At 45.2% G+C, this 21680-nt stretch overlaps 2 protein-coding genes across 2 annotated transcripts in view; both read left to right on the top strand.

Annotated features, from left to right (window-relative positions):
- Window positions 1–21680, top strand: part of LOC135401627 (uncharacterized) — an 87755-nt gene that overhangs the window by 40988 nt on the left and 25087 nt on the right. The gene's annotated exons all lie outside the window — the stretch shown is intronic.
- LOC135401623 (extracellular serine/threonine protein kinase four-jointed-like) lies at window positions 14451–18053 on the top strand. Its single transcript, XM_064634127.1, has one exon. It carries the CDS (start codon window positions 14615–14617, stop codon window positions 15749–15751), a length of 1137 nt encoding a protein of 378 aa, XP_064490197.1. The 5' UTR covers window positions 14451–14614; the 3' UTR covers window positions 15752–18053.

The following is a 21680-nucleotide window of genomic DNA, read 5'->3' as shown; positions in this document are numbered from 1 at the left end:
AGGTTGTTTGGACGACGAGGAGGTTGTCGTGGAAGACGCGTTCTCAATGGAATGTCCGGTCGGCTATATGATTGGGGAGCTCCCGATCACGATGCGATTTGTTGTGATTGGAGGCCGCGAGTGCTGTTAAAAATAAAGTGTGATTGGCGATTCGTTTTTTTTTTTTTTTCTGCGTATGACGGGTGACTGGACGGTTTACAAGTTGTTGTTGTTTTTTTAGGCTTTTCCACGATGGCGCCATAGGGATTCGTTTGCGGTGCCCATGTTTCTTAGTATAGTATACGTAACGCTATATGCAGAAACTGGGTATAGCGATAGTGATGATGTACAGCGTCAAGGGACATGTGTTATTGCACATTCTTGTCAGAGATTGAGGGTTTGCCCACTGGGTCAAACAGAGAAATAAGTATTGTGTGTATGTGTCGATGTGCAATTCCGAGAGTACGTTGCTGTGTTACTGTATAAGTTACGTCCGGGTGGACGTTTTTCGGATAAACAACGGTACGTTGACATCCGGTTTTTTGCGACAAAGTTTTCTGTGGGCAGTGACGTCACACCAGGAAAAAGCTCGTCTTTCGAAATTCTATCATAAATAGCGGGCCGCGAATACCGCGCGTACTTTTATGCCCCTTTTGTGTTAGCACAACCACACTCTAAGAAAAAAAAGAGTAAAACGGGGAGTAATTGCAGCTTCTTCTCCCCTAGTCTGCAATTTCTCCCCATTTTAGTCCCCTAACCCAACATTTAGTCCCGACATTTACTCCCCAGGACTGCAAATTGTCACTAAACTTCGCGAATGGTCTCCTGAATGCGACAGTCTACGTAAATATGTGCCCTTGGTCAATTTGAATGACATAAGGCTGTATAACTCAGACAACGTAGGAATTTTCCAGCCACACAGAGTAAGAAACAGTTAGCGCACCTTTCTTCGCAAATTGTGCCCTAATATGGCGCAAGATTTTGTATCACTCGATATATCACGGTTGACGGTTTGCTTCAAAGTATTTTCATGCTTGCGCACCAATTTTGTACCTGGGACTCTTACAACAGCGCCTGAAATGCGGTCTTCACTCTGTGACATTCATTTACTCCCGTGCATTTACTCCCGAAAGGGACTATTTTTTGTGGCAATGCAATTACTCCTCAAAAGGAGTAAAAGTACTCCTTTTTTTCTTAGAGTGCATAGGCATCTGTGGCTGTGGGCCGACTGCAGGATCCACCTGGCGGTAGGATTTGGCGGTAGGACACGTGGTAGGATTTGAACCCACCACGTCCGATGACCTTGGAGCCATGCCGCTGGTGGTCCATAAAGAGAAGTAGCTGGAGGATTGCTCCACCACCACCACCTGCCATCTCAAGTATATACCTTCTCTCCAGCCGTCATGGCATGATTCCACTTGTCGACAGCGATGCCAACCTTCTTCTACAAACACGTTTGACTGACACAGCGAGTTGCTCCCCGATGGTGGTCTCAAACAGCCATCGCTTCACACCTCCATCACGGGGATAATTCCAAAAGCGATGGACCCTTTGGGAATGACAAACATTGAAGCGGCCCTTCAGTTGGCGCTGTCACAACACAGGACGATCAAAGTATAGGGTGTTCACGTGACCTTTTAACGTTGGGTTCCAACGTTCAAAGGAATAGGAGCGGTGTTGCCGAAAATTGGACATCTGGGCGGGGTGTACAGAGTGGTTGTATAGCTCGATACGTTCACTTATTGCGGTGGAAATGCGATTTTCAGCGTGTTTCGCATCAGGAGAAGGGTAGCCCCGTCTTTTTCACGTATAACAACGTCAACTGCATAACTAACCGCTCTCATGATACCGCCATAATGTGCCTACACAAAATAATTGCAAACAAAATAATTGTCATTGCCCCCGTGGGTCACGAGGTTTCAGGTTCTTATAATCTGGCCGAGGATGCCGTCAAGGCAATACATATACTTACATGAGTCGTCCAGAAAGGGTTTTGTTTTCTTACTTTCTCTTCGATAAAATATTCAAAGTACACCCAAGCAGCACAGTGTACTGAAAGTCGAGTGCATTCGGGGTGGACGGGTAGGTGGAAGGCCTTGAACAGACTCGTGAAACTAAAGAACATTGATAAGGCACATACCGTCCACCCCTATTGCACTCGACTTTCAGTACATTGTGCTGCTTGGGCAGCATCCAGGACGAAGTCTGCCACCACCGATAGGTTAACTTTTAATAGTTCACATATAACGAATTCGAAGCAGATATATTCTGAAAGATACCCGACCTAAGACGCCCAACGCCGAACGTAAACTTCGCGGTTGAAGACTAGGGCGGACTCACTTAAGAAAGTATATGAGGAATTTTTGTTCACAGAGTTTTCGTAAATCTCGCTAAATTTCTACGCGAAACAGGCACAAGCGTGTTCCTCTCGTGTTTATCCAGGGAATGACACATTTTTTGAAGGCCCGAAGCGATCTACTGATTTTTGGCGAATTAAAATTTTGTCAATTTTTGAATGCATGGGAGTTTATGGGAGATGCAACAAGATCGCTTCTCACGGCTCGCACGGCAGCGACATCTGGGCCAAAACGATGTCATTCCGTACAGTAACAGTCTACACTCTTAAAAATGAACTTCACCTCATAGCACGCTCCTAGCCAACCATTATCTCGAATGATATCGTTATCTGCCCTGATTTGTTGAAAACGGGGGGCGTACGCCACTTCTGTGACACTTATGCTGTTCATATAATTGTCACAGAAAAGGCGTACGCCCCGTGTTTTCAACAAATCAGGGCAGATAACGATATCATTCGAGATAATGGTTGGCTAGGAGCGTGCTATGCGGTGAAGTTCATTTTTAAGAGTGTAGGAATCGATTGCAATCAACGAATTCGACGAATTTATGGCAGTTTTAGAGGTCCCTGCGTACGAAAATAATGTTTTTGTCGTTTGCTAGCACGCTTTCTGCACGCTGATCTGCACAGCGCGATTCTGCACGATCACATCACTTCCTTAGAGCGCAGGAAGAAAGCCAAACAAAGAAGACAATTTTCCGACGGTGTCGCCATCCCTCGCCGGAAGCGAACCTAACTAAGTCTTAGGGTTCCCAGAGCTCGGGGTGACATGCCGAAACAAAACACATAGCAAACCCCTCGGACGGCGGTTTGCCAGTGACGGCCTAACAAACCGATGACTGTGTCACCGGTGGCACGCTCTGGGAGGTCTTCGCCTTTTGTGTCGTTTCCGTCAGGTGCGGGAGGACATAGTGAATGAGTAAGCGAAAAACGGAATGCGCCTCAGCAGGATATGCAGGTGCATGTTTGGACCAGCTGGATTTTCCGTTTCTAACCGGCGCTATTGGTGACAAAAAGTAGTTGACGGAGAGGATTATAGCCACAGGTATGCCCAATATTCTAGTTACGCATAGAACCGGCGACAGTTGGCGAGATGCCTCAGCATCTGTCAATGCGTCTCCAAACGGAAATTGCAGTCTAATTATTGCATCTCGACGCTCAAGCTCTGCACAATGTCTGAATTCCTGCATGAATTCGTCTGGTAAAAGCCCGGAGCGTTCTGATTATCTGATAAACCAAATAGGTGGAGATTAATTTGTGAGGTATACTACGTCCATTTCTACCTGCAATGCTCCGCGAGTAATTGCCTGCCATGGCGTTTCTCAAACTCCGACTAGAGTAATTTCCATTTTATTTTTCCCATGCACCGCAACAACGCTAAAGACAATGCCGCTTGCGGGGCACATGAAGCTAGACCTTATACACACCTACGTTCGGGAGGAAATACGTGTAGGTCAGCAATTACTCCAATTACTCGCTGTATCAAATAACGATGTCCCTCCAACACTTTACCACTCCGAGAGACGTGCTGTTGCAAAGTACTATATAGACATTGCAGGAGCCGGAGAAACAGCTGGACATCATATATTCATACCAGACACTTTCGGGAAAGGTACCGAGGTAAGGTTCTAAAATATCAACAAAAGTAGTTCAACGAAACTGCAAATATACCTTTCAAGAACCGACACTATAATAAATGTATTTAAAATAGAGTATCCGTTTTGAGTACGTGTGAGGAGACGAAAAACACAATGTACACTCAGATGGTTTGTCGCACGTAACGCGGTCCATATTGTTGTTTACCCGCCGCTCCTGTACTAATGAACGCCTACTTTGGTAACCCCAGCCTGTTTAGGGAACGCCTATAATAATATTGACAAATTTTACGTGGGAACAGACAGGACATTATAGTGTTACCGTTATTATAGGCCTTGGAGAAAAGGGAGGAGAATTGGGGGCCCTAATGGTGGTTATTAAGGAACCCCACCAGCTGCATATTAAGCAGAGGCCGCGCCCGTTTATCAGACATTAAACAAAGTCCTCCCCAGTGTCATATATCGACCGTTCGCAAATTCCCATCACTGGGACGGAAACAACTTATGTGTAGTACATTGCAACGTGGAGCGACGACATATAAGATATGATGGTATAGGGACGAACCCGCGTCTTCTCGGGCTCCCTCAAGGTTATCGAAACTTCCTCCGTCTTTGCTGCAATTAATCGTTCGAAAGTAATGTTTGTGTCAAATTATAAGTACTACACGAATGTTTACCGAAGCAGTGCCAGTTCGTGTACGTATATCCGTGTGTTCACACGTGCGACATCCTCAGGGAATATTCTTGAGGAAGAAAAAGCGAAAACATTGCTCACATTGCCGAAGTTCCGTCCCGTGTTTAGCAGACGACACTTAGCAGACGACAGGAAAAGACGCTGACGGTGTCGTCTGCTAAGTGTCGTCTGCTACGGAATATCTTGTGGCTGTGTAGCAGGATATTCCCCACGGTTAGCAGTGTACGTGAAGACACGACGTTGAGCGCTCGTGCTCACGTGACAGCAGAAAGCTATGACGTGTTTTCGCATCTTCCGGTTCTGGGGGAATGTCGCTCGTGGGAATACCCGGTATATTTGGCGGTCGGAATACTTCCTCTGGACACCCCGCTACTTCTGTGACTTCTTGTAACTCCTGGCTCTACCGCGTCGAAACACACAGCATATTTAGCGTTTTTTCCGGTGAAATGTAATTCGGATAAGATTGGATCCAACGGATGAAAATAAACTGTCTCTCTTGTAGTACAGTACATGTGTGTGTGTGTGTTAACGTAGAAAATAAGATAAGCAGCAAAAGCCTCTCTATGCACTTGTGGTGCCTTCTTGTCTTCGGCCATAGCTCAGGCTTTCTTCAATTTGGAATTCATCCACCAGCTCGCCTGCATCTATACATATATGTTATATTATCTCTCTACACACGTTCTGTAGCCCTACATCGCCACTTTATCCACGGTCCCAAAGTTCGTAGCGCGATTCTTCAAGTTCTCGGGGGTCCGAAAACCTTGTTGCAAGTACGAGGGTGATTTACGATGAATGCTGGTTGCATCGCGGAAGCCGCACCACAAAAGGTGACCCCGAGCGGCGTCTCTCTGTGGGTCAGACGGACTTCCGCACCCTGGAGCCATCTAACTTGATTATAATGCTGTCCTGGCGTAACCACAACTGAAAGTTCATTCGCTGCCGGAGAGGTGCAATATGGTACCCCTTGGGTGCGTCTCAGGTGATTGGAATCATGCCTCAACTCACGGACGGAACTATATAGTACTACACTGCTCGGATCATTGCACGCACCGAGATCATGCATTATATAGCACAGCGGCAGCAAGAGGGAGGAAGGGGGTTGTCCTGCACTCTTAAAAATGAACTTCACCGCATAGCACGCTCCTAACCAACCATAATCTCGAATGATATCGTTATCTGCCCTGATTTGTTGAAAACGGCAGGCGTACGCCTTTTTTGTGACACTTATGCTGTTCATAATTGTCACAAAAAAGGCGTACGCCTACCGTTTTCAACAAATCGGGGCAGATAACGATATCATTCGAGATTATGGTTGGCTAGGAGCGTGCTATGTGGTGAAGTTCATTTTTAAGAGTGTGGGCTTTGTCATCGAAGGAAAATGGTACAGGTAAAGAGGCTGGGAAAAAACAACGTATAGTAGATTAGGCCAATTAGAACATACACAATTAAACACAAGCCTCACAATGCCCAATTGCATATTTCAATTGAATGGTGAGAGTTGAAGAAAAAGGCACCAGCTGGGGGATTCGAACCCACACCCTATGAGATGCTAGCTAGTCCAGTCTTAGGTAGTAACTATAAGTTACTTCTAACTTGTAACTGTAACTAGTTACTTTTGGGGTTAACTAGTTACAGTAACTAGTTACATTTCCGGAAAAGTAGCTTTTAACTGTAACTAGTTACTGTTTCTGTGAATGTAACTGCAAAATGTAACTAGTTACTCGAATAAATGTCGATCATTTTTTACGTACGTATACACACGTCGTATTTTTCCCTGTGGGAGAGCCACATATTGACTTGTACAGCTTCTGGTTAAGTGCAATAATACTTTTATCGCACTTAAGTAAATGTAAATGAATGTACGTTTTTAACGATTGTATCACCCTCTCATGGTCATTTTTACAAAAAGTAACTGTATGTAACTAAGTTACTTTCTCTCAGTCACTGTAACTTAGTTACTTAATCAAGAAAGTAACTATAACTGCAACTCAGTTACTTTTTAGAAGTAACTTACCCAAGACTGCTAGCTACCAATTACACTATGGTGACCATGCTAGCTACTCCGTCTTTACCGTACCAAGCCACGCTGGGAAACCATGGGGCCACGCGCTCACCATCAACACATTGTTGCCCAGTCACATTTACACAGACGAGCACACTCTAGCATTTGTTTTTCGTTTTTTTCGTGTTTCGTGTTTTTGTTTCGTGTTTTTCGTTTGTTTTTCGTTGTTTTTTGTTTCGTGTTTTTGTTCGTGTGTTTGTTTTCGCCGCGAAACAACTGTGGCTATGAGCGACGTACAGACGTGGACTGATGGAGAGAGGACAGCAGGAAGAAGTGGGGGGACGGTAAAAAAAAAAGAAGAAACGCAGGTGCAGGGGAGCAAAGAGGGACGGACGCGACGACGCACTGAGTGTAGAGGAAGTTGATGTAACTGACTGCAGAATCCTTTGTTTGACAAAGCCCTTTTTTCGTTGTCATTGTGCTGCTGAGTCGTAAAGGAGTTGTAGATGAGTTCTCCAAACGTCACGTATGGTATACCGTACCATACAGTTTACTGACATGGGAGATTTTTTTTCTTCTTTTTTGTTTTCAGTTGGATCCTCTGTGGCTTTCGAAACGTAGCTGCGTTGAATTGAATTGAATTTCATCTTTCACATAAATGTGGGAAATGGGAGAAAATGCTGTAAAACAGCCACGTAAGAGAAACTGTTCTGTTGTTTGCCCGTTGCTGAAACGCTTGTGATCCTGCAGTTTTACAGCAAATTCAACTACGCGTGATATTAACTGCAAGTATCTCCGCCAGTGAGGCGGCCAAGGGAAATGTCACGTGCTCACGAGAACCAATAGGGGTGCTCCTGTGACGTCACAGCTCGAACAGAGAGTGTTGTTGTATCCCGCCGACTTACGACACGTGTAGACTTTTTCCTCAATACCGTGGCACGCATAATGTATAACGAGCCCTTTAAACGGGCCTGTTTTTGGACTGGTAAAGCAAGGAGACCTGGGGGGGGCGTCCGCCCCCACGTTAAATCCGCCCCTGCATCCGTGTCGAACTAGGTTCTCTTCCGGTCCATCCGGCGGTGAGAGAAACCCCTTTCGCCCAGTGAAGAATATGTAGACGTCGTGGGAACCCGTTCCGTGCTTGACCCGTGACACCCCGCCACATTGTGGAACAGCGTGTATACATTAAGCGCAGCATCCCATACGGAGAGAAGGCGCGCCCTGCTAATAGGTTCATCAGAGAGGGAGAGAGGCTGAAAAGAAAAGAGCAAACGATGGAATGCGGGAAAAACCTGTATGAGAGCGTGCCTTACTGTGGTCCCCCCCTGTTTTTCATTGCACCTCGGATAGTCGGGCTGCGTCTGGTCAGCGCCGATGGCTCCGATGTTCAACGAGGACGATCCAAAGGGGGTTGTGACGCTCATTCCAAGTTTTACGCTGCAAAAAAAAAAAAAAAAAAGTTAGAATTTTCTATCCATATCGGTAGAGCTGTATTGTGCAACCACATTTCTATACTCAAACCGATTGTACCTTTTCGGTATAACTGCAGAGTAGAAACAAACTCAAGAGTAGATGAAAGATGATGAAAGATGAAAGTCACTGAAAAGGTTAGCCAGCTGTAGGGATCGAACCCACATCTTCTGGATTGCCGGTCCAGGGCTCTACCAATTGAGCTAAGCTAACACGCCTCTCCAGCGACTTTCGGGGTGCGTCATCTGAAGGGACGACAAACCAGCCACTCACTCTCACTCACCCTCCTTTCACTCTTACATTTTTGCTCACTCATACACACATTCATACGACGGAAGGCATTCTTAGGCAATTTGAGGCTTTGTTTGTATCTGTCCCTTCTATGTTGTTCCAGCCTCAGAACATCAGTTTATCTCTTGTTCAAGAGTACAAACTGTCGTTCTACCAGCTTGAGTAGGAAATTCTACCCTTTTCTCTTAGAGCAAACGTGAGAGAGAGAGAGAGAGAGAGAGAGGAGGAAGGGAAAGGGACGCTGCCGATTCTACCTGCGGAGGAGAAGGCGCGCGTGGATTGGCACGAAATGGTAGAAGTACTGTCCTTCTACCACATTGGGTAGAAAATTCTACCTTTTTTTTTTTTTCTTAGAGTGTACGCCACGAGGGGTAACAACAGAGGGAAGTACAACACTCTTAAAAATGAACTTCACCGCATAGCACGCTTCTAGCCAACCATCATCTCAAATGATATCGTTATCTGCCCTGATTTGTTGAAAACGTGGCGCGTACGCCTTTTCTGTGACAATTATGAACAGAATAAGTGTCACAGAAAAAAGGCGTACGCCTACCGTTTTCAACAAACCAGGGCAGATAACGATATCATTCGAGATAATGGTTGGCTAGGAGCGTGCTATGCGGTGAAGTTCATTTTTAAGAGTGAAGGATGCAGGCGCGACGTCCAAAATGCTGACGGTGCTGATGAAAAAGCAGTGAAGCCTTCGTTATTTCACACAACCTTTCATGTGTTATACACTCTTAAAAATGAACTTCACCGCATAGCACGCTTCTAGCCGACCATCATCTCGAATGATATCGTTATCTGCCCTGATTTGTTGAAAACGTGGGGCGTACGCCTTTTCTGTGACAATTATGAACAGCATAATTGTCACAGAAAAGGCGTACGCCCCACGTTTTCAACAAACCAGGGCAGATAACGATATCATTCGAGATAATGGTTGGCTAGGAGCGTGCTATGCGGTGAAGTTCATTTTTTAAGAGTGAAGGATGCAGGCGCGACGTCCAAAATGCTGACGGTGCTGATGAAAAACAAGCAGTGAAGCCTTCGCTATTTCACACAACCTTTCACGTATAGGAGACTACGTTTCTTCGGGTGTTTTTTTTTTTTTTTTATTTCGTGTTAGCGCCGCGAAGCAAATGTCGCTATGAGCGGCGTACAAAACGTGGGAAGATGGACGGAGGTAGCAGGAAGGAGGTGGGGGCAGGGAGGCTTAGTATGCGTCCTGGGCCGACTTCAGGGGGAACTGTGCCGACATTCGTCTGGAAAGTCTGCCGGAAAACCCAGGAAAAACCTCAGACAGAAGGGGGTTCGAACCCGCGTCACCTTCCAGTCTCGACGTCGAAGGCGGTCATCCTAACCCCTTCAGGTGTGAGAGACACCGTTTGAATTTGAAATAAACAAATATAGGTACTTACATACCAACGGTCCACGTGAATATGAAATGGTAAGAGGGAAAGAGAGAGAGAGAGAGAAGCGCGTGTGGCGAAACTGTGTGCGACCACAACCCGCGAGTATATATAGTGTTTGAGAGAATGGAAAAGAGGAAGGGGCTGATAATATAGATGCGCACAAAGTGAATGCCAGTGAGGTCACGTGCACACCAATAGGAATGACTCCTCCGACGTCGTCCCTGTATCTCGTCGTATCGTCAAGGTTGGAAGTACCAAAGAACCCGTAAAACTGCATAGTTTCGGATTCTCCAGGAGTATATATAGGTAACGTCACCGAGAGCTCGTGCGTCTGTCTTCTAGCAACAGCGCCCGTCTCCGCTCTCCATTCAACGTTGGAAGTCCGCCAGCAGCTGCGGTGACGAGACGGAAATCGACGGGTCGCGAGATGTTGCCAGATGCATCGCAGATAGCGCAGCACTATGACGTCATACTTCAAAAACTAGAAATTATTTTTTTAATTCGCGTTAGCGCCGCGAAGCAACTGTGGCTATGAGCGGCGCACAGACGTGGACAGATGGAGAGAGGACAGCAAGGAAGAAGGACGGGGGTGATAGTATGCGTCCTGGGCAGACTTCGGGGGAACTGTGCCGACAATCGCCCGAAAATTCTGTCGGGGAAAACCCTGAAATAGCACAGCCGGTGCCAGGATTCCAACCCCCGTCATCTCCCGCCACCCTCGGTGTGGAAGGCACTGCACTCTAAGAGAAAAAGGAGTAGTTTTACTCCTTTTGAGGACTAAATGCATTGACACAAAAAATAGTCCCTTTCGGGAGTAAATGAATGTCACAGGGTGGAGACAGCATTTCACGCTCTGTTGTAAGAGTCCCAGGTACATAATTCGTGTGCATGCATAAAAATACTTTGAAGCAAACCGTCAACCGTGATATATCGAGTGATATATAAAATCTTGCGCCATACATATGGCACAATTTGCGAAGAAAGATGCGCTAACTGTTTCTTACTCTGTGTGGTTGGAATATTGCTACGTTGTCTGAGTTATATACAGCCTTATGTCGTTCAAATTGACCAAGGGCACATATTTACCTAGAGTGTTGCATTCAGGAGACCATTCGCGAAGTTTAGTGACAATTTGCAGTCCTGGGGAGTTAATGTCGGGACTATAAATGTCGGGTTAGGGGACTAAAATGGGGAGTAATTTCAGACTAGGGGAGTAGACGCTGCAATTACTCCCCGTTTTACTCCTTTTTTTTTCTTAGAGTGTACGCCACGCGAGGTGGCACTTAATTTTATGACACTTCTACTTCACATACAGAACCAATATTTTGGGAGAACACAGTGCAGTGATGGGATAAATTCCTGAATTTGGTCGTCAGTTGGTGGCTGTTTAAAACTTGGCGGGGGATTCCGTAAGCGAATATTGCTTCCGTTGCGTTTGTATCGAAGCGATAATCGACATTCAAACCGACGAGCGTTGCAACGTGTAAAATGCAAGCGTTCGCGTCCACCTGGACCAGTCTGGTTCCAGAAATGACAAAAATCGGTGGGGATAATCACTAGAGCGAGAGTCGTGACGCTTGCCACGACGCTGCCATCCATTCCGGTTGGGAAAGAAATGAGTAAAAATCGGATGACATTTACGGATGGTGGCCTCCAGCATCCTGTTCTGCAACAACATCTTGGGTGTTAATGAGGTGTTGCAGGGAAGGATAAACTTAAAATAATAGCCTCGTCGGTTGGACCCCTCGACGTGTTGGAACCACCGGGCTGAGGTCGTCGGCAAATTGGTAGTGTGATAGTCGTCCGCAGGTTACGTTAAATACGGGATGAGCGCACGCGTGAAAGAGCCAGATATGGACCGCCATTCATGAGCCCTCGCAGAACTTCACCGCACAGCACGCTCTCAGCCATTCCGGACGACATCGTTCTGCCCCCTGATTGGTTAAAAACTGGAGGCGTACGCCTTTTTGTGACACTTATGCAGTTACGATAATTGTCACAAAAAAGGCGTACGCTTTCCACAAATCAGGAGTTAGTAAAGGTATCGTCCTGTACAATGGTTCACCTCCGTGAGTGATGAATGTGTGTTCCAGCTTGTTCCTTCTGTGTTCCAGCCTCAGAACATGAATTTCCATCGTGTTCAATGGTTCCCCCTTCACCGTGCTACACTCTTAAAAATGAACTTCACCGCATAGCACGCTCCTAGCCAACCATCATCTCGAATGTTATCGTTATCTGCGTATCGTTATCGTTATCTGAATGATATCGTTATCATTTGTTGAAAACGGGAGGCGTACGCCTTTTTTGTGACACTTGTGCTGTTCATAATTGTCACAGAAAAGGCGTACGCCTCCCGTTTTCAACAAATTAGGGCAGATAACCATATCATTTGAGATGATGGTTGGGTAGGAGCGTGCTGTGCGGTGAAGTTCATTTTTAAGAGTGTATGTGATGATGACGTTCTGAGGTGCTATCTCAGAAAATTTGCCTGCTCGCTAGCTTGAGCCTTCGGTATTCTGACGTCAAAATTTACGTCACATAGTTTTTTTATTATTATTATTATTAAAATGGCAATCGAAAATTGTGGGAAACACTCATGTGTCGAAGTCGCCACGAACTGTGCATTGCTCGTCAAGTGCAGCGGCAAAACAACATTGCATGCGGACGACACTGGGTCTAAGACGAAAGGCACAGTTTCAATGCGGATTGAATCCGATCAGCATCGAGTTTCTCAAGAGAGTTCGGTGCGCGATGTTGCTACGCGGTCCAACTCAATGCCTATTGAAGGTGAGTGAGTGAGTGAGGCAGAACAACATAATTCTGAGTGCTGGTCGGAGCACACACGTACAAAATATGACGTTCGCAATATTGCAACTAATACATAGTGTTAAAACCTTCACTCAAACATAGTATCACCTCTCATTACTTCATGTTGCGTAGTTCTGCATGTTTCACGAACAGATGCAATATTACTTTTGTGACGGAACTCACTAACAACCGCATGGTCCTTACAATGATGAAAAAAAAAAAAAAAAACGAAAAAAAAAAAGCACAGAATTCGTTGTTCGTTCTTTCTCTCCTACACATGACGTCACACAGAGAAATATTGCTTCTGCAGGCCAGCTGGTGGACAAACTCCATGATGTGAAAAGCCGGAGTGTGGACAACAACTATAGAGGGAGAGGACAAACACACGTGTGTCTGTCTGAGTCGTGTGTTTGTCCTGTCCTGCTAGTTGTTGCCTAGACAAAGGCATTTCACATCATGCAAATTGCTTCCACATGTTTGGGGAACGGATCACGTGCGTAAATCACTATTTCTTTGGCTCGTAAAAATCAAAACAAAACGTCACGCAAATTTTCTCGCTCGCTTCCAGCAGTGTGTGTCAAATTTGTGAACCTCAACCCGTCTGTCGTGTCTTTCTTGTGTCTTCGCCTATATGTCTGTGGACTCAGTCACACGCCACAAACATCTGCTGGCAACACACTTCATTTCTCAAAAGCTCCTAAAGAGGATGTGGGCTGTGACCGATTTTTTGGCGCGTTAATAACATTAAACACTCTAAAGTGACGCTGCAGGCACCCAGTATACATTTTTTTATGCTTCTTTGGGTTGAGGTACACTTGTAGGCAACATATTGTATGAGGAGCATCTTTAACACCAGCTAGCTTGCCTCTTGTATACTCCCGCGTTCACCTCTTACACTTATTAGAGGAAAATTTATTGGAGGCTACAAAACTTCAACTGGACCTGGTTCACTCTTTTATCATATACTTACATGATCTTGCCTCATAGTTGAGCAACAACCTTCTATAACTAATTAGTCGTGCCCTTTTCTCTCTCTCTCTCTTGCATCTCTCTCTCTCTCTGGCGAAAAGGTTGTATCGTCTGTTTGTTGTCATAGACAGCGATAGATTAGCAATAATACTGATTTGTCACGAATGCTGTCAAACGTCCATTATCACTCGACAAGTGACCACAGGCACCTCACAGAAACGAGGGATGACAACATAATACCATGTGCTATACTACACGTTCGTCAATTCGTCTCTAGCTTCGTTTCCAATTTCGGTCGTTTCAATTAATACATTCTCCTTTGAACGACGTCTGAAAAAAAACAAAAAAAAACATGTCTGTTGCATCGGTGTTCCACATTTTTTGTCCCCTCACGAAGAACAGTACTGAAGTCGAACGCAAGCACTAAAGTAATTTCACCAGGACCCATATACCTTTACTCATGAGCTTGAAGCCTATATTTCCAGACTTCTTAATCCGGCCCATACATTTTGTTCTTTGACATGAACCCATTCAATAGATGCGCCAAAGTGACCAACTACAAAAAAAAAAAAAAAGAAAAGAAAAGAAAAAAGAACAATAAAAGTGACAAACTGGCAGCTGCAATTACTTAACGCGTACACAGCACACAATGAGCGAAGAGCACCTGTATAGCACCTGTAACCCCCCCAGTGTCGCTCCACAAAATCACCTTCCACTGGCTCGAAGAACGACCATTCCAGCCGAGCGTGTCACAAAGCCGCAAGAATGACGGTGGAACCTATTTACGACACAAGGGGGGAAGGTAACAACCGAGGGCGTGACACTCAGCCACCGGAATGCCAGCCCTCCTTCCATAATAATAAAGCACCAGCTGCGACGCCCTCCGATGGAGGAGTGGTCTCTCCTCGCCCTCGATGCTCGCCAGTCTCGTCCGAGCTCCCTTGCCGAGCGGTCGTACACGATCTCCCCTCATGTCCTGTACGGCGCGCCGAGTTCTCGGTCGGATACGTCGACCCTGGTCTGACTGACGTGCTCAAGATGCGCTTGCGTCGAACTTGGCTGGCGACGGCCGGGCTCGCCTTCTGTCTGGGCATGACGGTCGGAGTGTTTCTACCCCTCAGAGAGTTGGCTCTGAAGCGGACACGTGTTCTGAGACGTGCTCACAATGCGTCGGAGGACTCCGAGGTGAACCGGAGAGAAGGAACTCCCGGATCCGTCACGGAGGAGCCCATGGTGAACGGCATCTACTGGACTGAACGTGCTGAACGGTTGGTGAGTCCCGGTTTTAGCGACGCAGACCTTCACCTGTGGCGAAAGAAGACTCGTCATGCCTCCGTACGTGCCGTGCGAGAAGGTTGTGGCCGAATGCAGAACAGGCTGGTGATGTTCGATTCGGGTACGTGGAGTTGCGCTCGCTACCGACAGAACAACGACCAGATCCAGGGTGAACTGTTTTCCTTCTACTTAGCTCGGGAAATGGGCATGAGGAATCTTCCTCCGGCAGTGCTGGCTCGCGCCGGAGGGCCCGGGTGGCATGCCGTGCGACCTCAATTACAGTTGGCGCAGTGGCGGTCCGACAGGCCCGTGGTGTTGACTCACTTCGTGGACGACCTCACCGCCGCCTACATACCAGAGGTGTTCCGAGGTCCCGAGCGACGTCTGCATCCACAAGACGTCAGCAACAGGTCTCAAGACGAGATACGGGACTTGGTACAGTGGTCCGACCTTATTGTGTTCGACTACCTGACGGCGAACTTGGATCGCGTTGTAAATAACATGTTCAACCAGCAGTGGAACCCGGACATGATGAAAGCTCCCGCGCATAATCTGGCGCGCCAAGGTACGACGGGGCTCCTTGTGTTCCTGGACAACGAGTCCGGACTGGTCCATGGATACAGACTCCTGGAGAAGTATGAGTCGTACCACCTTTCGCTTCTGGACGCGTTGTGTGTTTTCAGGAAATCCACGGCGGACGCCTTGGAGAAACTCACTCGTGAGAAGGACATCGGATCGAGACTTTTACGTGCTTTCAACACCAGCGAGCCGGGTATGGATAACTACTTGCCCTTCCTACCGGGACGAAGTGTGACAATATTGAACAAGCGACTAGCGCTAGTGAACGATCGAGTGACTCGCTGCAGGGATACGTACGGTGCGCTGCGGTCTTTGGGGTGAGTCTTTTGTGATAATGGACCCGATGGTCCTTTGCCGCCAAAGAACATTCATGCCGGTTGACGTCTGTCAGGCATTCCTCTCTCATGACGGCTTCGATCAGCCCGTTGTCACGTTGACGTGAAATCTAAGAAATCGCTCTTAGTAAAAGAGGCAGCACGATAATATGGGCTGGTTTTATTATACGTATAAGGCGAGCGAGTACGTTGGTACGTATTTTTGTTTTTGCTGGCGATACGGTACATTGAAGCATATGCTTAGCGATGCGTCAGTATGTATACTGCCTCGTACTGAAATGAGCCAAGAAAAACAACCTCAAAGCACTTGTTGCCCACGGATTTGTCTCTTCGTGCTATAAAAAAGAAAAAAAAGAGGAAAGAAAAAACCTCAAGAAAAAACAAGTTTGTTCTACGTATGTTCGCTCACGAATGTTCAAATGCTCGAAAATATATAAGGTCGAATCGACTGCGAAGGAGAGGTTATAATATAGGAGTATATGCTCTACACGAGCCCGTGTAGCGAGAGCAACAACAATTTTACGCAGCTTTGTCTAAGTGGTATATAGTGCTTCGTCCGTGGGGAAGTGCTCACTTCCTTTAAATATAATATCTACAACTATTTCCTCACACTGTCAAACGAAACAACAACAACAACAAAAAAAAGTTATATTTCCTTCGATTTTTGTTAAAGGTTGAATGAGATGAAATTATCGGAAAACTGTTATTATCGCGTGAGTTCCTAGATTGACATCCAGGGTTTGGGTCTTCTATACCGTTTGTCCACAAAATCTATTTGTCCACCACGTGACACCTATTATGTGGACAGAGCAATACCTTGTCTCACACTCTCAGAACTCTCTCCAACACTTTTATAGTTGTCAAATTAATTGCTCGAGTGACGAGTTAGCCACGCTGTGCTGTATTTCGCTCCCCTCCATTTTTTTAGTTAATTATCTTTCTACCTCACCAATCACCGCCATTTTTCCAGCAAGCTAATATTGTTTTTAGTGCATAATCATCATCGAATCATGTAGGTCGTAGCAGTGACGCAAAGTGCACTAGAAGTCTTTTCTTTTTTTCAGTGCCCCCCCCCCCCCTCCCTGAGTCGCACGTTAAGCACATGAAAACGAGCAAAGTGCTCTATTTGTAGTGTGATGAACGTTTTAGTACATTGGCAGAATTCCTTTCTGCAGGACGGAAACAGCGTAAAAATGTCCAGTTGATGGCTTGACTGGCAACTGTGTTCACAGTTCACACTCCCACGCACACGAATTTATTTGGAGTTTGGCTTTAGCTCGTGTCACTATCATATCAGTATTATAGTAACAATTCCCCCGCAAATTTATTTGGAGTTCCACGTGGCTTTGAGTTTCTAATAATACTGATATGATAGTGATATATGAGCTTAAGCCAAACAGTCTTTCCATCCTCTTTGGCGAATTTAAGTTCCTGCCAATTACTTTTCGATTTTTGAGTTCTGCCGAAAAAAGCGAAACAACAACACAGACACACACACACAAAAAGAACACTTCTACAACCCCTTTCTCGCTTCCCGCAAAGTTGAATGGAAAAGAGGCACTCGAAACTCCTTTGAACCCCCTCTGCTCTCATTACGCGACATCGAGTTACTCCCGTACTCGTAGTGTAACAAACTCTGCGAATGAATGGCCATGAACATGCATAACTCCCTCACATATGTCACAGGGTATACAGTGAACCCTCGTTATTATGACCATGATCGTTCCCGAAAATTTTGGTCATAATGCGGAATTGTCATATTAACGGAGGGGATTTGCAGAGATTTCACTCCCTTACATATGTCACAGGGTATATATGGGAACCCTCGTTATTATGACCACGATCGTTCCCGAAAATTTTGGTTATAATGCGGAATTGTCATATTAACGGAGGGATTTGCAGAGATTTCACTCCCTTACATATGTCACAGGGTGTATATGGGAACCCTCGTTATTATGACCACGATCGTTCCCGAAAATTTTGGTCATAACGCGGAATTGTCATATTAACTGGGGGGATTTGCAGAGATTTCACTGCATTGTTCCCCAGGAGTATGGTCGTAAAGCGCGTATGTCAGATTATCGGGGGTCATATTAACGAGGTTTCACTGTATATGGGAACGCAAAGAAAGGAGACTCTTTTGCCCTGGAAGTTAAGTAAGGGATGAAGAGTAGAGGAGTTCAGCTTTGGTACATTTTATTAATAAGGAATTATGAGAGAAAAAGCCGGGATATAAAAGGAATTATATTTGCAGCTTAGCTACCGAGCAGGGAGTTACGAAAAATGAACTCCTGTTTGCGGAAGGTTTGACATCGTTCTGTTGTAGAACGAGATACAGTGAACCCTCGTTAATATGACCCTCGATAATCTGACATACGCGCTTTACGACCATACTCTTGGGGAACAATGCAGTGAAACCTCTGCAAATCCCCCCGTTAATATGACAATTCCGCATTATGACCAAAATTTTCGAGAACGATCATGGTCATAATAACGAGGGTTCACTGTAACTTGTTTTTGACAGACTTTGTGGTACGTCTTGAGTGTTATACTTTAGCTCGTTTTATGTTATAGAGTCAAGGAGGACGCGCAGGTAGTCAGTCGTGTATAGTCAGCTCTTCCTCCGTCTGACGTCGAATTAACGAAGCTCGCGTTTTCTTTTATGACTGTCACATTTCTGGCATGGCGAAGTGATTAAGGAAATATGAGATTAGCCGAGTGCTGTAATAAGAATCGGCTCCTAATTGGCGTGCTTTCCCATAGGCATAGGCTTTCCCATAGGCATCCCAAGGGCATACATACCCGAGCGGAAATGCGAGCAGCAGCAGCAGTAAAACTTGTTCCGGTATTATTTTTTAGGCTACATACCTCGAAGCAGTCGCATGCAGGCACAAACTGTGCGTATGAAAAGAAATGTGTCGAACAAAATACTGCAAAAATGTCGAGCGCATAAGTGATTCATACTGCGAAGATAACGTACGATAAGAACAGCCTCTAAAAAAGCAGTGAGTCTTATATATGAAATCATTGCCTACAAGGTTTGGGTAACTTTGTCACGAGTCGCCCATTTTAAGTCCCTGTGCACTGTAAAAAAAAATAATAATAAACGAAAAATCCGTAATTTTACTGCAGAAGTGACTGCAAACTCTGTTGCCGGCATATGTGCCGTAACCTATATGTAGGGTTCCGCGTCTTCGGTTTAAACCGAAAAACACCGAAAAAACATACGCCGAGTAAATTTTCCCTCATTCAGTTTTAATCGAAAAACACCGAATACATAGGCACGTTCCAGGACACGACAGAGATAAATTGCTGCACGTGCCCAGTAAGTTGTTGATGCAGATCAGAAAGACGTACACAAATACGATGGTTGTGAAAAATGTGAATGCGTAAATCTACTCCCAATTCGAATTTTTTTTAAAAAAATTCTGAAAAATGTCCGTTTATACTTTTTCGTTAGCCGTAAAACGCCACCGCAGCGAACAACGCCATGTTGAGTTAGCGTCGTGCGGAAATATTACATTGTGATTTCTATTCGCCGATAACTGTCGGATAAACAATGCACACGTCAAGAAAAACACGGAAAAACGCCGATTTCGTGAACAATCAATAGACACCGAAAAACATACGCCGAATCGGCCCAAAAATAAAAACCGAAAACGCGGAACCCTACCTATATGCTGCACAAAATCGCAATTTTGTTTTTTCGCAATAACTAGGTTACGTCACATATGCCGGCAACAGAGCTAGCACTCACTCGTGAGTAAAATTACGGAATTTTTTTTAGAGTGTGCAAAGAGCCAATGACCGGGAGATAATGAAACGGTACGGCTACGAAAACGTAAATAATCGTCATCGTTATTATTAGACATAAATCGCTCTCGAAACAAGTATAATACGAAGGCCACAAAATCAGTCGTGATTTTACACTCGCGTTAACTCTTTTTTTTTTTATTCGTTAGCGCTAATTTTAACTCGCAGAATCGGTTTTGATTTAGTGACTGTAAGTGATGATTGATGAGTGTAAGTGAGTGATAAGTGTAAGATGATGAGTGTAAGTAGTGATTGTAAGTGCCAAGCGACTCGCCGCACAGAAAAGAAGGTAGACGAAGTATAGGAGGAAAAATAGGGTTATTATTTAAAATATACGTCGATAATATTTCCCGTTATTATATAACATGCGTATCGATAACATGTGCATCGATGTTAACCCTTAATGGTAGAACTTTTTTTTTTTTTTTCAAGCACTACGAACGTTGCAAAAGGGCTTTGTGGGAAACGGTCGGTGTCGTCGTGACGACATATCCCCCCCCCCCCCATATTCGTAATAACACTAATACATGACTTTACGTCGCGTGGCAAGAAGACGAAAACAGCGTTTCCTTCTAAATCTATAGTTACAAAAGGACCACGTCAAAATTTCGTTCTCGAGCCGCTTCCAGATACACAAGTATTCAGCTTATCATTTTATTTGAGAACTCGCTCCAGTAACAACACAAACAGATATAGCATTCCAAACATCTGCACTCTTAAAAATGAACTTCACCGCATAGCACGCTCCTAGGCAACCATTATCTCGAATGATATCGTTATCTGCCCTGATTTGTTGAAAACGGGAGGCGTACGCCTTTTCTGTGACAATTATGAACCGCATAAGTGTCACAGAAAAAGCGTACGCCTCCCGTTTTCAACAAATCAGGACAGATAACGATATCATTCGAGATTACGGTTGGCTAGGAGCGTGCTATGCGGTGAAGTTCATTTTTAAGAGTGTGGGAACGCTATAGGCTGGAAAGTTGTTATTCTTGCCATATATCTATAGCAACCGATGAAGATGCTGATGCCTATTGGCAAGCAGACCGCTTGTCTACCCAACGTTACCCACCCTCCCACCCTCTATGAAGAAGGCGATATTCCGACGACGATATTGACGATATTCCAAAAATTTCCGCATTCTTGTCTTCATACATTCCGTTAGACCTCCTTCTTTTGTACAGCTCAAGAGGAAAACGCCGAAATATGCCGAAATATTTGAGACGCACCAATCGGCACATCATCCCTAAAATATGGTACACAATAATTTCCGAAAAAACTGCCCCCCCCCCCCCACACACACACACGGAAATACCGAAACACAAAAGCACCGAATAAACGCCGAAAACGTTATAGTTATTATTCGTATAAGATGTGACTATATACACGCGCAGCACAAAGAAAAAAGTCGTGTGTTCCTCACCGAAGACGTGAACAGAAGCGGTCGTAAACATGGCCAAAGTTCACGTCCATAAATATTTTGTCTATTATTTAGTTATTATCCCGGGCGATGCCTTTTACGGTAGCGGTGGGGGGAGGTTGTAAAAATGAAGAGCGGGCACGCGACGCTTAAGAGGTTCATCACGATATTCACCCTCACATCGCCCTTTTCTTTCTGTACGTCCTTTCAAATCTGTTAGACGGCGCTGCCCTTTCAGTGTTGCCGGAATGGGAAATTTATCGATGACGCACTCATCAAATGTTTATTATTGACAAAGTGTGGAAGAGGATAACACGCTCTAAGAAATAAAGGGGTAATTGTAGCCCTTTTTCAGGGGGACGAAATGCTATGCCACAAAAGTTAGTCCAAAGTAGGGACTGCATTCCACGCTATGTTCTAACAGTCCTTCCTATAGGTGCATGAATGAAAATACTTTGAATTACACCGTGAAATGTCGAGTGATGTAAATTCTTGCGACATGCATAGGGCACAATTTGCCAAAAGAACCACTATTTCTTACCCTGTGTGAGTGGAAAATTGCTAGGTTAGCTAAGTTATATAGCCTTATTCGATCAAATTCACGAAGAGCACATATTTAAGTGGACTGTTGCATTCAGGAAACCGTTTGCGAAGTTCATTGACTATTTGCAGTCCTGGGGAG

The sequence above is a fragment of the Ornithodoros turicata genome, chromosome 7, assembly GCF_037126465.1.
Source record: "Ornithodoros turicata isolate Travis chromosome 7, ASM3712646v1, whole genome shotgun sequence".
In the NCBI taxonomy this organism is placed as follows: Eukaryota; Metazoa; Arthropoda; class Arachnida; order Ixodida; family Argasidae; genus Ornithodoros; species Ornithodoros turicata.
This window is presented reverse-complemented; position numbering and strand designations above follow the sequence as displayed.

Excerpts from the sequence above, each read along its gene's own strand:
- LOC135401623 (XM_064634127.1), top strand. The coding sequence starts at position 14,615 with ATGCGCTTGCGTCGAACTTGGCTGGCGACGGCCGGGCTCGCCTTCTGT.